Here is an 18959-nt window from a genome sequence, read left to right on the forward strand (position 1 = left end):
GAAATATGCGTTTAAGTGATTTTGAGAAGGATACCTTGTATGGGAGTTATGACCAATTATGGACCGATTCCGAAAATTGTTTCTTTATATGAATTCTATTGGCATGGAATTTAAATTTTTAAAATTTCGTAAAGATATCGGAATTATTTCGGAAGTTATTAACAATAAATTAATTTCGGGGAATATGTACATTTGTATGGGAGGTATATGTAATTGTGAACCGATTTTTCCGATTTAACAATGTTGATCCTGGCACCAAGAGTTATATCTCTGACAAAATTCATCAATTTATCTGCAGTAGTTTTTCTAAAAAATACAAATAAATATGTGAAAAAGCACAATTTTTTTTTTTTGAGGTTGTCTCAAATTTTTACTCATAACTCTGAACATATTTCACCGCTCTTGCTGTTTTTCAATACCAAACTGCTTAGGATATCAGTGAATATTTTGGGTGAATTTCATAAAGTTCCGTTACTTTGTTTTAACGTGAGCGTGTTTTATACAGACAGACAGGCGGACGGACGGACATATCTAAATCGACTCAGAATTTCATATGGACCAAGAATATATATACATTGTTGGGTCTCAAATGAATATTTTTCGGTGTTACAAAAGGAATGACAAACTAATATATACCCTCTATCACCACTGATGGTGGTGGAGGGTATAAAAATAAATTCATTAACTTTTATACATCCACACTAAAGTTTTGACTGAATTTAGACACCACTTATTAAATCCGAAGAAAAAAGGTCAAATATCGTCAGATGTACAAGGCAGATACCCAAATAATTTAACTTATTAAAATAACCACGTCTTTCTCTAATTAAACAAATTTCGGAATTTGTAAATGGTAAATGAAAATTGTGTGCTGGAGTTATTCAAAATTGTTATTAAATTTGAAAAGCTTAGAATAAATACGGCGCTACATGCAGAAAAAGTTGTGCAGAACTTTTGGTTCATAATTTTCTAAAATTATAAAAAGATATCGAAAGATCAATTTATCCAAATTTTATATGAACAATGTTTTCTATGCATCGTTTGAGAGGTCTACCTATATAAGATTAGCAAAAGTGCTGTCTTTCGGGACACTCTAATGAGTAGTCAAATACATATCTTCATTGTTTTGATACCCTCCACCACCATCAGTGGTGATAGAGGGTATATATAAGTTTGTCATGCCGTGTGTAACACCAAGAAATATTCATCTGAGACCCAACAAAGTATATATATTCTGGGTCCTTATGAAATTCTGAGTCGATTTAGCTATGTCCGTCTGTCCGTCCGTCTGTCTTTCTGTCTGTGTAAAACACGCTCACGTTAAAACTAAGCAATGTAATTTAACCGAATTCACTTAAAATATTCATTATTATCCGGTACAGTTTGGTATTGAAAACGAGGAAAATCGGTTCACATCGGGAAAAGTTATGAATCAAAATTTAAAACAACTCCGAAAAAAATAAGCATTTTTTACACATTCTGATGTAATTTTCTCGAAAACTATGCGAGATAATTTCATGAAAGTCATCACACATTCGTTTTTACACATGATCTTGATTCCTGGTGAAAATTGCCAGAATCGGTTTATAATTTCATATACCTCCCATACAAAAGTACATATTCCCGGAAAATTAATTTTTTGTTAATAGCTTCGGTCAGAATATTGATATCTTCACAAAATTTTACAAATTAAAATCTTATGTCAATGAAATTCATTGAGAGAAAAAATTTTCTGGATAGATCCATAATTGGACATAGCTCCTATACAAGGTCCCTCCCGAAAATCACTTAAACGCACATAACTCAGTACAAAATTAAGATATCCATACAAAATTTGTACTTGTAGTACTGCTCTCAAATACAGAAATATTACTATGAAATTTTTTTCCGATCGGTCCATAATTGGTCATAGCTCCCATACAAGGACCCTTTCCGAAAGTCACTTAAACGCACATAACTCAGTACTAAATTAAGATATCCATATAAAATTTACAAGTACAAGTATTGCTCTCAAATACAGAAATATTACTGTGAAATTTTTTTCCGATCGGTCCATAATTGGTCATAGCTTCTATACAAAGTCCCCTTCCGAAAATCACTTAAACGCACATAACTCATTACTAAATTAATATATCCATATAAAATTTGGTACAAGTATTGCTCACATATACAGAAATATTATTATGGAAGATTTTTTCGGATCGGTCCATAATTTGTCATAGCTCCCATACAAGATTTCCTCCCGAAAATCACTTAAACGCACATAACTCATTACAAAATATTGATATCCATAAATTCAGCACAAATATTGCTCTTATATACATAAATTACACTATAAAATTGTTTTACGATCGGTCCATATTTGGTCATAGCACTCATACTAGACCCCCTCAAGAAAATCACTTAAATAATGATACAGAATTTCGAAACTTTGTTTTTATATACGTAATTGGTCATACAAGGTCCTGTTACGAAAATCCCTTAAACGCACGTTACTCATTACCAAATAAAGCTATTGATACAAAATTTGGCACAAATATTAGTTTGGTATACAAAAATTTTATTTAAAAATTTTTTCACGATCGGTCCATAACATGGGTGCGGTCGGTCCCATGCAATTGTCCCTTCAGAGAATTACTTGAACACACATTACTTATTACTAAATTACGATATAGATACAAAATTTGACTGAAATATAGCTTTTATGTACAGAAATTTAGCTTAAAGAATTTTTTACGATCGGTCTATAATTGGTCATATCTCCCATACTAGGTCCTGCCCCTAAAACCAATTTAACCGTATTTAACTAGTTGCATTATCAATTTGTGTAGAACAAAATTATATATATGTATTTTGAAAATCCTTAAATCTTACACACACATGCATATATGCACATTATTAAATATCGTTAAAGCATATCTTAGGGCGCTATAAAAATATAAAAGAAAATGGGGTTTGTAATGTTCAATAAATCTTGGAATTGTAACAGATTTAAGCTGTTTAAATCTTGGGGTTTTTCTATTTACGACATGAGAAAACTTGTTTCTACAAATATTTGATCAATTAAAAAAGTATTACTATAAAAATAGCTGGTGGAGGAATTTAAGATTCGGCTCAGCCGAATATAGCACTTTAACTTGTTTTTATATAAAAATCATCGTCAGCAATAAAGTTAACTTCCTAGTGGTAATATACTAGCATCCTATATAATATCCTAGAGAATTTCCCCATATATATAAGTCCAACCATTTATTTTTAACTGAAAACCCTAATAATTTGTCAAAGAAAAAAATTGAAAAAAGTATAACAATTAACAAATTTACAAAAAAAACAAGTTAAAGTGCTATTTTCGGCTGAGCCGAATCTTAAATACCCTCCACCAGCAATTTTTATGGTAATACTTTTTTAATAGATCAAATACTTGTAGAAATAAGTTTTCTCATGTCTTAGATGGAAAAACCCCAAGATTTAAACAGCTTAAATCTGTTACAATTACAAGATTTATTGAACATTACAAACCCCATTTTCTTTTATATTTTTATAGCGACCTAAAATATGCTTTAACGATATTTAATAATGTGCATGTGTGTGAAAGATTTAAGGATTTTCAAAATACATATATATAATTTTGTTCTACACAAATTGATAATGCAATTAGTTAAATACGGTGAAATTGCTTTTAGTGGAAGGACTTAATATGGGAGATATCACCAATTATAAACCGATCGTAAAAAATTCTTTAAGCAAAATTTCTGTACATAAAAGCTATATTTCAGTCAAATTTTGTATCTATATTGTAATTTAGTAATAAGTAATGTGTGTTCAAGTGATTTTCTGAAGGGACATTTGCATGGGACCGACCGCACCCATGTTATGGACCTAATATTAATATAATACTAATATTTGTGCCAAATTTTGTATCATATAGCTTTATTTGGTAATGAGTAATGTGCGTTTAAGAGATTTTCGTAAAGGCGCTATGACCAATTATGTATATAAAGACAAAATTTCAAAATTCTGTATCTATATCATTATTTGGCAATGAATATTGTGCATTTAAGTGATTTTCTGGAGGGGACCTAGTATGAGAGCTATGACCAAATATGGACCGATCGTAAAACAATTTTATAGTGTAATTTATGTATATAAGAGGAATATTTGTGCTAAATGTATGGATATCAATATTTTGTAATGAGTTATGTGCGTTTAATCGATTTTCGGGAGGGAACCTTGTATGGGAGCTATGACCAATTATGGACCGATCGGAAAAAACTTTCATAGTAATATTTCTGTATATGTGAGCAATACTTGTACCAAACTTTATATGCATATCTTAATTTAGTAATGAGTTATGTGCGTTTAAGTGATTTTCGGAAGGGGACCCTGTACGGGAGCTATGACCAATTATGGACCGATATTTCTGTGCATATGAGCAATACTTGTACCAAATTTTATATGGATATCTTAATTTAGTAATGAGTTATGCGCGTTTAAGTGATTTTCGGGAAGGGTACTTGTATGGGAGCTATGACCAATTGTGGACCGATCGGAAAAACTTTCATAGTAATATTTCTGTATATGTGAGCAATACTTGTACCAAACTTTGTATGCATATCTTAATTTAGTAATGAGTTATGTGCGTTTAAGTGATTTTCGGAAGGGGATCTTGTATGGGAGCTATGACCAATTATGGACCGATCGGAAAAAACTTTCATAGTAATATTTCTGTATATGTGAGCAATACTTGTACCAAACTTTATATGGATATCTTAATTTAGTAATGAGTTATGCGCGTTAAAGTGATTTTCGGGAGGGAACCTTGTATAGAAGCTATGGAGCGATCCAGAAAATTTTTTCTCTCAATGAATTGACATAAGATTTTAAGTTGTAAAATTTTTATGAAGATATCAACATACTGACGGAAGTTATTAACAAAAAACTCATTTTCCGGGAATATGTACTTTTGAATGGGAGGTATATGAAATTATGGACCGATTTTGGCAATTTTCAGCAAGAATCAAGATATTGTGTAGAAACGAATATATGATGACTTTCATGAAATTATCTTGCATAGTTTTTGAGAAAATTACATCAGAATGTGTAAAAAATGCTTATTTTTTCGGAGTTGTTTTAAATTTTGATTCATAACTTTTCTCGATGTGAACCGATTTTTCTCATTTTCAATACCAAACTGTACCGGATAATAGTGAATATTTTGGGTGAATTTGGTTAAATTATCTTGCTTCGTTTTAACGTGAGCGTGTTTTACACAGGCAGACAAACGGACAGACGGGCATAGCTAAATCGACTCAGAATTTCATAAGGACCAGAATATATATACTTTGTTGGGTCTCAGATGACTATTTCTTGGTGTTACACACGGAATGACAAACTTATATAAACCCTCTGTCACCACTGATGGTGGTGGAGAACATACTCATGTCGAGTTAAATAATAAATTATGTGGCATTAAGTGGTTTTCAGAAGTGAACTTTATATGGGAGCTAGATATGGACCGATGCTGAACAAATTCCTTATATGGAATGTAACCAATTATGGACCGATGTGGAAAATGTTCACGGATGATTATACACAAAACAAATTCACGTCGAGTTTTACCCTGATAGCTCTATTTATCAATAATTATGCGCATTTGAGTGATGTGGACCTTATATGGGAGCCAGTACCAATTGTGGACTGATCCGGAAAAAATTTCACTAATTGATTTATATCTATATACAGAACATATTCACCTTTAAATGTATTTAAATTTTGTTACCTCGAGTTATGAATTTTGTTTTTTAATAAAGTAGATTATATTCTCAACGTGAAATAGTGTGTTATTTGAGGTAAAACTTCGAGGTCTGAAGAAACTGGATTAGTGTATTAGGGGATTTCCATATCAACTTATAAGTGACCACAAGGAAATCCATAGGTTGGGAGGGTATTGAGGTCAGGACAATGTCATCTTGTCCTGCCAGGTCTTTCCAAAGGAAATTTGTATATAACTATATTTTGAAAGGGCTTTCCTTAGCACACGTGATTTTTTTTGTAAGGCTTTAGGTCCACTGAGAAACAAGATCCCCGCCCATATTCCCGAACTAGCTAGTCTATCAAGCACGTGTGCGATGTTTTTAACAGGGACTAATGGTTTGCGTTTTGTTTAAGCTACCACCTATACAACCATCAAAAGTTAACATTACAAATTAAATGGCACCCAACGTGGGGCCCAAAGGTTACATGATATCTAATTAAAACTTCGTTTATACAAAATATAATTTTTATACCCTCCATCACCATCAGTGGTGATAGAGGGTATATATAAGTTTGTCATTCCGTGTGTAACACCAAAAAATATTCATCTGAGACCCAACAATGTATATATATTCTGGGTCCTTATGAAATTCTGAGTCGATTTAGCTATGTCCGTCTGTCTTTCTGTCTGTCTGGTTAAAACACGCTCACGTTAAAACTAAGCAAATGAAATCAACCAAATTCACTGAGAATATTCATTGTTTTCCTAAGCAGTTTGGTATTGAAAATCAGCAAAATCGGTTCACAACGTAAAAAGTTATGAGTAAAAATTTCAGACTACCTAAAAAAAATTAAGTTTTTTTTTTGAGTAGTTTTCTCAGAAACTACCAAAGATATTTCGACAAATTTTGTCACAGATTATTTTTTTCATCTATAGATTAATTAAGTTTAAAATTGTAATAATTGATCCAAAATTTCCCATAGCCCCCATACAAAGGTACATATTCCCGGAAATTAATTTATCGTTAATAACATCCTCAAATATATCGGTATCAACACAAAATTTTGTAGATATTGACATTATATGAACAGGAATCAAAACTACGGACTTAGATCTGTATCGGTCCACAATTGGTCATAGTTCCAATATAAGGTCCACTTTCGAAAATCACTTAAATGAACATATTTTATTGATAAATAAAGCTATCGGGATAAAATTCGACATGAATATGTTTTGTATATACATAAATCATTCTAAGGAATTTTTTTCCGGATCGGTCCATAACTGGTCATAGCTCCCATATAAGGTTCACATCCGAAAATCACTTGTACGAGCTTAATTCATAGATAAATAAAGCTATCTGGATAAAATTCGACATGAATGTGTTTTGTGTGTATATGAATTACTCTACGAAATTTTTTCCGGATCGGTCCATAATCGGTCATAGCTCCCATATAAGGTCCACTTTCGAAAATCACTTAAATGAACATATTTTATTGATAAATAAAGCTATCGGGATAAAATTCTACATGAATACATATTCATGAATACATATTCATACCTGTATATACATAAATCATTCTACGAAATTTTTTTCCGGATCGGTCCATAATTGGTCATAGCTCCCATATAAGGTTTACATCCGAAAATCACTTAAACGAGCTTAATTCATAGATAAATAAAGCTATCTGGATAAAATTCGACATGAATGTGTTTTGTGTATATATGAATTACTCTACGAAATTTGTTCCGGATCGGTCCATAATCGGTCATAGCTCCCATATAAGGTCCACATCCTAAAATCACTCAAATGCGCATAATTCATTGATTAATAAAATTATCAGGGTAGAACTCGAGGTGAATATGTTCTGTATATAGATATAAATCAATTAGTGAAAATTTTTCCGGATCAGTCCACAATTGGTACTAGCTCCCATATAAGGTCCACATCCTAAAATCACTCAAATGCGCATAATTATTGATAAATAAAGCTATCAGGGTAAAACTCGACGTGAATTAGTCTTGTGTATAATCATCCGTGAACATTTTCCACATCGGTCCATAGTTGGTTACATTCCATATAAGGAATTTTTTCATCATCGGTCCATATCTAGCTCCCATATAAGGTTCATTTCTGAAAACCACTTAATGCCACATAATTTATTATTAAACTCGACATGAGTATGTTCTGTGTATAGATACCCTCCACCACCATCAGTGGTGATAGAGGGTTTATATAAGTTTGTCATTCCGTGTGTAACACCAAGAAATAGTCATCTGAGACCCAACAAAGTATATATATTCTGGGTCCTTATGAAATTCTGAGTCGATTTAGCTATGCCCGTCTGTCCGTTTGTCTGTCTGTGCAAAACACGCTCACGTTAAAACGAAGCAAGCTAATTTAACCAAATTCACCCAAAATATTCACTATTATCCGGTACAGTTTGGTATTGAAAATGAGCAAAATCGGTTCACATCGAGAAAAGTTATGAATCAAAATTTAAAACAACTCCGAAAAAATAAGCATTTTTTACACATTCTAATGTAATTTTCTCAAAAACTATGCAAGATAATTTCATGAAAGTCATCATATATGCGTTCGTATCTTGAGATATTGTGTAGAAACGAATATATGATGACTTTCATGAAATTATCTTGCATAGTTTTTTTTTTTCTTGCTGAAAATTGCCAGAATCGGTCCATAATTTCATATACCTCCCATTCAAAAGTACATATTCCCGGAAAATGAGTTTTTTGTTAATAACTTCCGTCAGAATGTTGATATCTTCATAAAAATTTTACAACTTAAAATCTTATGTCAATTCATTGAGAGAAAAAATTTTCTGGATCGCTCCATAATTGGACATAGCTTCTATACAAAGTCCCCTCCCGAAAATCACTTTAACGCACATAACTCATACTAAATTTGGTACAAGTATTGCTCACATATACAGAAATATTACTATGAAATTTTTTTCCGATCGGTCCATAATTGGTCATAGCTCCCGTACAAGGTCCCCTTCCGAAAATCACTTAAACGCACATAACTCATTACTAAATTAAGATATCCATACATTTAGCACAAATATTCCTCTTATATACAGAAATATTACTATGAAAGTTTTCTCCGATCGGTCCATATTTGGTCATAGCTCTCATACTAGGCCCTCTCCAGAAAATCACTTAAATGCACAATATTCATTGCCAAATAATGATATAGATACAGAATTTTGAAATTTTGTCTTTTTATACATAATTGGTCATAGCGCCTTTACGAAAATCTCTTAAACGCACATTACTCATTACCAAATAAAGCTATTGATACAAAATTTGGCACAAATATTAGTATTATATTAATATTAGGTCCATAACATGGGTGCGGTCGGTCCCATGCATATGTCGCTTTATGTACAGAAATTTTGCTTAAAGAATTTTTACGATCGGTTTATAATTGGTCATATCTCCCATATTAAGTCCTTCCACTAAAAGCAATTTAACCGTATTTAACTAATTGCATTATCAATTTGTGTAGAACAAAATTATATATATGTATTTTGAAAATCCTTAAATCTTTCACACACATGCACATTATTAAATATCGTTAAAGCATATTTTAGGTCGCTATAAAAATATAAAAGAAAATGGGGTTTGCAATGTTCAATAAATCTTGTAATTGTAACAGATTTAAGCTGTTTAAATCTTGGGGTTTTTCTATTTAAGACATGAGAAAACTTATTTCTACAAATATTTGATCAATTAAAAAAGTATTACTATAAAAATAGCTGGCGGAGGGTATTTAAGATTCGGCTCAGCCGAATATAGCACTCTAACTTGTTTTTGATATAAAACTCGATTTGTATAGAAAATATGAATGATTACGGATCTTTATAGTTTTCTCAAATTGAGAGTTATTTAAAGTAATTTTTTAAAGAGTTATATAAATAGAAATTTTAAGCGGAGATATGAATGATTTTCTAGATAGATTTAGGTGTTAAAGGAAGGAACCACAGCCGAATATATTATAAGTAGTTTTTATTCTGCATACAAATGTGGCATCGTAGACATTCATTTAAGATCTAATAAAGATTCTGTTTTAAAATAGTTATTTTCTGAGAATATACAGCAGATTACAGGTTAAAAAAAAACAGTTTTACGGTGGAAAACGCTTAAGATTAAAATAGATTTTTGATAATAAATTCAATTGAATACAGATTTTTATTTTACCTAATCGTAAAGTTAGTTAAGGATCTACAAACATTTTAGAGTTTTCATATAAAAATAAATTTTTGATTAAAAATTTAACTAAATAATAATTATCATATAGTATATATCATGTTCTTAAGCATTATAAATGTAACAAAAAGTGGACGGAAAAAGGTCATTGCATTTCATTAAGATCACAACAGGCCCGAAATTAGTGCTTGGTGTATTAAACATTCTCTTCCTCAAACACTGTATGTTGCCAAATTTCTTGAAAATCGGTTCATGTTTTCTTATATTTAGCCTAGAAATTCGGTGTTATAGCAGTTTTTCAAAAAGTGAACATAAAAATGTGCGTATCATCCAATCAATATCATATTGAATTTTTTTTTATACCCTCCACCACCATCAGTGGTGATAGATGGTATATATAACTTTGTCATTCCGTCTGTAACACCAAGAAATGTTCATCTGAGACCCAACAAAGAATACATATTCTTGATTTAGCTATGTCCGACTATCCGTCCGTCTGTCTATCTGTGTAAAACACGTTAAAACGAAGCCATAGAAATTCTCGAAATTCACCCAAAACATTCTTTATTATCCGGTACAGTTTGGTATTGAAAATCAGTAAAATCGGTTCACGAAATAAAAATTTATGAGTAAAAATTTCAGACTACCTCGAAAAAAATAAAGTTTTTTTCAAAATTATTAAGTAGTTTTCTCAGAAACTACCAAAGGTATTTCGATCAATTTTGTCACACATTATTTGTTTGTGCCAGGGATCAAGTATGTTCAAACTCATAACAATTGGTCCAATATTTCCCATAGCCCACATACAAAGGTGTATATTCCCGGATATAAGTTTATCGTTAATAACTCCCTCAAATATATCGGTATCAACACAAAATTTTGTACATACGAATATAAAATGAATAGAAATCAAAGCTCCCATGTAAGGTCCACTTCTAAAAATCACCTAAACACACATATTTCATTGACAAATAAAGCTTTTGTGATAAAATTCGAACTGAATATGTTTTGTGTACATACAAATCATTCTACCAAATTTCTTTTCGGATCGGTCCATTATTGGTCATAGCTCCCATATAAGGCTCTCTTCCGAAAATCATTAAAACTCACATATTTCATTGTTAAATAAAGCTATCTTGATAAAATTCGACGCAAATATGTTTTGTGTACATACATATGAATCACTCTACGAAATTATTCTGGAGAGGCCCGTAATTGGTCGTAGCTCCTATATGAAGTTAAGTTATCTAAAAATTAGATGTTAAATGGGTTTTAATAAAAAGTAGCTTGCTGGTAGAGGGTATTTTAGATTCGGCATAGCCGAATATAGCACTCTAACTAGTTAACTTCTGAGGTTAGACTTATTAAACGCCAAATTTTATGTAAATAAGTTTATTAATTATGTAGTGAAAGAGTAAAAAAAGTTTCATATATATTTATTACTAGCTGCGTGTACCCGGCGTTGCCCGGGTTTCTTCAAAAAGTAAAGGGAATATTTTTCTATCTGTAATGACTTTTTTTGAAATAGATATCAAAATTTATCTTATAACAATAAAATAGTTATTTTATTTTTCTGCCTTTTTATACCCTCCACCACCATCAATGGTGATAGAGGGTATATATAAGTTTGTCATTCCGTTTGTAACACCAAGAAATATTCATCTGAGACCGAACAAAGTAGATATATTCTGGGTCCTTATGAAATTCTGAGTCGATTTAGCTATGTCCGTCCGTCGCGTTAAAACGAAGCAATGGAAATTAACGAAATTCAGCAAAAATATTCATTATTTGGTATTGAAAATCGGTTCACATCGGATAGAGTTATGAATCAAAATTTAAAACAACTCCGAAAAAAATAAGCATTTTTTATACATTCGGATGTAATTTTCTCGTAAATTATGCAAGATAATTCCGTGAAAGTCATCTTAAATTCGTTTCTACACAAGATCTTGATTCCTGCTGAAAATTGCTAAATGAGTTTTTTGTTAATAACTTCCGTCATAATGCTGATATCTTTACAAAATTTTACAACTTAAAATCTTATGTCAATAGAATTCATTGAAGAAATCTGGATGGGTCCATAATTGGACATAGCTCCCATACAAGGTCCCCTCCCGAAACTCACTTAAACGTGCATAACTCATTACAAAATTAAGATATCCATATAAAATTTGGAATAAGTATTGCTCATATGCACAGAAATATTACTGTGAATGTTTTTTTAGATCGGTCCATAATTGGTCATAGCTCCCATACAAGGTCCCCTCCCGAAAATCACTTAAACGCACATAACTCATTACTAAATTAAGACATCCATATACAATTTGGTACAAGTATTCCTCTCACGTACAGAAATATTACTATGAAATTTTTTTCCGTTCGGTCCATAATTGGTCATAGCTCCCATACAAGGACCCTTCCCGAAAATCACTTAAACGCGGATAACTCATTACTAAATTAAGATATCCATGTAAAATTGGGTACAAGTATTGCTCACATATACAGAAATATTACTGTGGAATATTTTTCCAATCGGTCCATAATTGGTCATTGCTTCGTTTTAACGTGAGCGTGTTTTACACAGACAGACAGACGGACATAGCTAAATCGACTCAGAATTTCATTAGGATCAAAAATATATATACTTTGTTGGGTCTCAAATGAATATTTCTCGGTGTTACAAACGTAATGACAAACTTATATATACCCTCTATCACCACTGATGGTGGTGGAGGGTATAAAAATCTGACATATAGTTATGAGCACTGAATGTTTCTATAACAAATAAAAAACAAATTAGGTGAATTTTAGATGTCAAAAATTTGCCTTTTTTCGAGCTAGATTGGCTTTTGGCAACACTGTGAATTTGAGTTAATGAACATGATGTGCTAAAAAGCAACAACAATACAAATCCGAATGAGAAAATCGTTTTTGTTCTCTTGGTTTTGTTCCTGTTTTACTCACCGCAAAGATCAAAACGAAACAAGACTGCTATATTCGGCTGAGCCGAATCTTAAATACCCTCCACCAGCTACTTTTATATTAATAACCCCAAGATTTAAATAGCTTAATTACAAGATTTATTGAACATTACAAACACCATTTTCTTTTATATTTCTATAGCGCCCTAAAATATGATTTGTATGTGTGTGTAAGGTTTAAGGAAATACAAATATATTGTTGTACACAAAGTGTAGTTAAATACGGTTAAAGTGATTTTTAATATGAACCGATCTAAACAAATTTTAAAATACAAATTTTAAATTACAAAAGTAATATTTCTGCCAAATTTTGTATGGATATCATTATTTGGTAATGAGTTATATGCATTTAAATGTTTTTCTGAAGGGGACCTTGTATGGGAGCTACGACCAAATACGGACCGATCCGAAAAGTGTTTTTCGGGAGAACACCTTGTATGGAAGCTAAGACCAATTCTTTTGACATAAAATTTAAACGTGCAAAATTTTGTAAAGATATAGACATTCTAACGAAAGTTATTAACAATAAACTCATTTTCCGGGAATATGAACATTTGTATGGGAGGTATATGAAGTTGTGGACTGATTCCGACAATTTTCAACAGGGATCAAGCCTTCGTGTAGAAACGAACGTATGATGATTTTCATGGAATTATATTGCATAGTTTTCGTGATAATTACATCAGAATGTGTAAAAAAGCGTATTTTTTCGGAGTTGTTTTAAATTTTGATTCATAACTTTTCTCGATGTGAACCGATTTTGCTCATTTTCAATACCAAACTGCTTAGGACAACAGTAAATATTTTTTGTGAATTTGGTTAACTTCCTTTGCTTAGTTTTAAGGACCCGGAATATATATACTTTGTTGGGTCTCAGATGACTATTTCTTGGTGTTACGCACGGAATGACAACCTTATATATACCCTCTATCACCACTGATGGTGGAGGGTATAAAAATTGCAAACGTTTCGTTTAGTTTATTTTCGCACTCTGATGAGAATTCATAGCTTTTCCTGACTTAAGCTGATTTTGCTCATTTTTAACACCAAACTGACTAGGGCAATAGTTTATTTAATTTATTTAATTTCACTTTTACGTGAGCGTATTTTACACAGATAGACGGATGGACATAGCTAAATCGACTCAGAATTTCATAAGGACTAGAATATATGTATGTATATACTTTGTTGGGTCTCAGATAAATATTTCTTAGTGTCACACTCGAAATGACAAAGTTATAAATACAATTGTATACGATAATCGTATTGATAAATACGAAAGTTATAAATACGATTATGGTACGATCCTAATAAAATTTGTTGAAGGAATAAAAGTTTATATAAAAGTTGGTTATGCTAAATTTCTTTGTAATTTTAGTGTTAAAGGGGAACTAAGTTCGTTAAAGCAATTTATGAGGGGACCTTTATATGGGTCAAGAATCAAATGAAGCTCGATTAGCAGCAGTTGTGCCGATTTTTTAACATAACGATACAAACATAACAGTATAGTATAATTGTTATGCTTTAAGAACTTTTCTAGCCATTAACAAATTGTTGACAAAAAATAAAAATTAACTTTACAAAATAAGTTGTGTACGATTAGGATAAAATTAGTCCTAACAATTATGGGCAGCTAGTCATATACTAGATCTGATTGTTTACATTGTTTGTATATGGAAAAAAACAGTACATAAAGGAATATTAATCCCACCTTTGGCATCATAGTATTGCTGCTCGGAAATTCTATCTTTCACAACGGCCATTGCTGAAATAAAAAATAGTGATTTTAATGGATTTATCTTAGATTTCATAAACACAACCCAGGAAACAATAAATATATTCGAAAATTCCTTTTTCGCTGAGATCAACTTCAAATAGTGCAATTATGTAGTATTTTAACATCAAATAGAAGTATATAAAATAACATTAAATTACTTTCGTTGTAAGAAAAATGTTTTTAAATGAAAAAACGAGGACTTTTTTGTATGAGTCATCAAATAAATCCGTTCATCCTTTTTACAGCAAAATTGCAATGTATACAAACTAAGCGTTAATATTTGTTTGAGTTAGTAAAATTTTCCAAGGAGATTTTTTGTACCTGACGACACATAAAAGTGTTACAACAAAATATAATTATTATTTTTCGTTCACTAATCTATATAAATAAAATTCTAACGTTACTGACTGACTGATTCACTGACTGATTCATTATCGCACAGCCTAAACGGTTGAAGCTAAAGAGCTGAAATTTGGACAGGAGGTTGGTCTCCCGCCAAATAGATCCACTAAGACGGGATTTTTGGACATTCAAATGTTTAGGGGGTAAAAAAGGGTAAATTCGGTAACCTTATATCTCCTAAACTATAAAAGATACAAAAACAGTTTAAAGCTTATCGCCGTTCATTTAAAAAATAAACGGACAGGTGTCTGGTACTTTTTTAAAATTCGGCCCCTTTAGGGAATAAACGGGTAAAAACTGTATTTTGGTACTTTTTTCGCACCCCATGTATCTTTTAAACCAGTGCACATTCAAAAAATATTTTTGACTCCTTCATAACTTAACGAAAAAATAAAAATATGAATTTAGTACTTTTTGGATATTCGGACGTTTAAGGGGATAAAATTGTACCTATTTTTGGTACTTTTTTCAAAAAACATTGTTTTTGGTTTATTAACTATACATATGAATACATAATAACGGGCTCCTACTACGATGTTGCAACTTTTTGGAATAGAATTTTTATTTCGTTAATGGGGAGGAAAAAAGTACCAAAAGGGGTAAAAACGGGAAATTTGATTTTATTCAACCACAATGATCCAATTTAGATAAAATTTTTAAATTTAGAAACACTAAATATCCTAATGGGGTGTTATTTGGAACCCCGGTACCAAGTGATATTTTTTGGTACTTTTCATTCTCCAACTGGTACTTTTTGAGTTTTCTATAAAATTTAACCTAGAAACATGAAATTAAGCATGTAGAGCCCGGAGTAAATGAGAATTTATAAAAGGGGACTTTTTGGTACTTTTTCGTCCTTCGACTGGTACTTTTTGAGTTTTCTATAAAATTTAACCTAGAAACATGAAATTAAGCATGTAGAGCCCAGAGTAAATGAGAATCTATAATAGGGGACTTTTTGGTACTTTTTCGTCCTTCGACTGGTACTTTTTGAGTTTTTATAAAATTTAACCTAGAAACATGAAATTAAGCATGTAGAGTCCTTAGTAAATGAGAATCTATAAAAGGGGACTTTTTGGTACTTTTTCGTCTTTCGACTGGTACTTTTTGAGTTTTCTATAAAATTTAACATAGAAACATGAAATTAAGCATGTAGAGCCCGGAGTAAATGAGAATCTATAAAAGGGGACTTTTTGGTACTTTTTCGTCCTTCGACTGGTACTTTTAGAGTTTTCTATAAAATTTAACCTAGAAACATGAAATTAAGCATGTAGAGCCCGGAGTAAATGGGAATCTATAAAAGGGGACTTTTCGTTCATCAAAAGGTACTTTTTGAATTTTTTATAATATTGAACCTAGAAACATGAAATTAAGTATGTAGAGCCTGGATTAAGTGAGAACATATGAAAGGGGACTTTTTGGAACTTTTTCGTTCTTCAAAAGGTACTTTTTGGATTTTTGTATAATATTGAACCTAGAAACGTGAAATTAAGCATGTAGAGCCCGGATTAAGTGAGGACCTATAAAAGGGGACTTTTTGGTACTTCTTCGTTCTTTAAAAGGTACATTTTGAATTTTCTATAATATTGAACCTAGAAACATGAAATTAAGCGTTTAGAGCCTGGATTAAGTGAGAACCTATAAAAGGGCACTTTTTGGTACTTTTTCGTTCTTCAAAAGGTACTTTTTGTGTTTTTTATAATATTGATCCTAGAAACATGAAATTAAGCATGTGGAGCCCGGAGTTAATTAGAATCTATAAAAGCAATCAGGGACTTGTGTGAATGAAAATTTAAACTGGAATATTTTCTGGTACTTTTTGAATTTTCTATAATATTGAACTTAGGAACATGAAATTTTTGGTACTTTTTCGTACTTAACTGGTACTGGTACTTTTAGAGCTTTCTAAAATATTCAATATAAAAACATAAAATTAAACACGCAGTATCCCAATTGAACGAAAATTGAAAAAGGATACTCTGGTACTTTTTTGTTATTTTAATAATACTTTTCGAATTTTCTATGATATTGAACCTAAAAACATAAAATTGGACATGTAGCTTTCTGATTGTATAAAAATCTTTATGCGAAAATATATAAAAAGGCACTGTCTGGTACTTTTTCGTTCTTCAACTGTTTTTTTTTTTAATTTTCTGTAAAATTGAGACTAGAATCATAAAATCAAACTTAAAGAGTTCTCTAAAAGGGGAATTTTTGATATTGCAGATATATATACATTTACAATAATGATATTTATTTTATTCCATTACGATGAGGGTAGCGAAGCACACTGGGTATAGCTAGTACACTAATATTTTCAAATTGGATAACGCTTACTCGTTTTTGTCTGTGGGCAAAAAGGGACATTATTTAAACAGCATCTTTCGGGAAAAAACGCAAATTCTTGACAATAACTTAGTCAAAATAATATCATTAACATATTTTCATGCGAAAATATATAAAAAGGCACTGTCTGGTACTTTTTCGTTCTTCAACTGGTTTTTTTTTTAATTTTCTGTAAAATTGAGACTAGAATCATAAAATCAAACTTAAAGAGTTCTCTAAAAGGGGAATTTTTGATATTGCAGATATATATACATTTACAATAATGATATTTATTTTATTCCATTACGATGAAGGTAGCGAAGCACACTGGGTATAGCTAGTATACTAATATTTTCAAATTGGATAACGCTTACTCGTTTTTGTCTGTGGGCAAAAAAGGGACATTATTTAAACAGCATCTTTCGGGAAAAAACGCAAATTCTTGACAATAACTTAGTCAAAATAATATCATTAACATATTTTCATAATTTTGATATTGTAAATTGAGATATTATTTTCGAATCCATAATAGAAAGTTATCGCTGATAATTTTCCTGAAATCGAGTCAAAATCAAAATTTTGTATATTTGATATTCTTCATTAAAAACAACCATAATGTTATGTATTTATAAATAAATTTTTAAAAACTATCACAAAAATATATGTACATTGTACATATCTAGAAACCTAAGAAAAAAATTATATAAAAAATAACGCTTTAATGTACTCAAAATCAATCTTTTTAAACGTTAAAAACTTTCAGATAGAAATTTTGCAAAATTTATTTTCTTGATGAATTAATGGGTATATCCTCAGAGTTTGTTTTTAGGTATAATTTGTATGAACTACAAATGAATTTTAAGAAGATTCATCAAAATTCATAAATAAATAACATTAAAGAATTTAAAATATTCAAAAATTCTTGATTTCAGAAAGATTATTAGCAATAACATTCCATGCACTCGGAAATAACATTCCCAACTCGCTTGATCTATGTATATAAAGCAAATATCTATAATAGCATTTTTACTAAACTACTGCCAAAAAATTGCGTTTTTCCACAAATCCTTCTTGCACATCGTCTCTAATTCTCATATGCATACAAACGAACCTACATACATACATACAAACATACATACTTACATACTATACATACATACATACATACATACATAAATACATACATACATACATACATACATACATACATACATACATACATACATACATACATACATACATACATACATACATACATACATACATACATACATACATACATACATACATACATACATACATACATACATACATACATACATACATACATACATACATACATACATACATACATACATACATACATACATACATACATACATACATACATACATACATACATACATACATACATACATACATACATACATACATACATACATACATACATACATACATACATACATACATACATACATACATACAT

The 18959-nt window shown here is 30.9% G+C and overlaps 1 protein-coding gene across 5 annotated transcripts in view; it reads right to left on the reverse strand.

Moving 5' to 3' along the window:
- Window positions 1–18959, reverse strand: part of LOC119600058 — a 564032-nt gene that overhangs the window by 269687 nt on the left and 275386 nt on the right. For 3 of the 5 annotated variants that reach the window (XM_037950081.1, XM_037950079.1, XM_037950080.1), the window contains exon 4: window positions 14681–14734. The exons of the other annotated variants lie outside the window; for them this stretch is intronic. In XM_037950081.1, coding sequence (XP_037806009.1) covers window positions 14681–14734 — 54 coding nt within the window. The remainder of the gene's footprint in view (window positions 1–14680; window positions 14735–18959) is intronic. 5 annotated transcript variants of the gene reach the window in all.

This window comes from Lucilia sericata, unplaced genomic scaffold, assembly GCF_015586225.1.
Source record: "Lucilia sericata isolate MDLA Ls3-8-SP2 unplaced genomic scaffold, ASM1558622v1 Contig000102F_arrow, whole genome shotgun sequence".
Lineage (NCBI taxonomy): Eukaryota > Metazoa > Arthropoda > Insecta > Diptera > Calliphoridae > Lucilia > Lucilia sericata.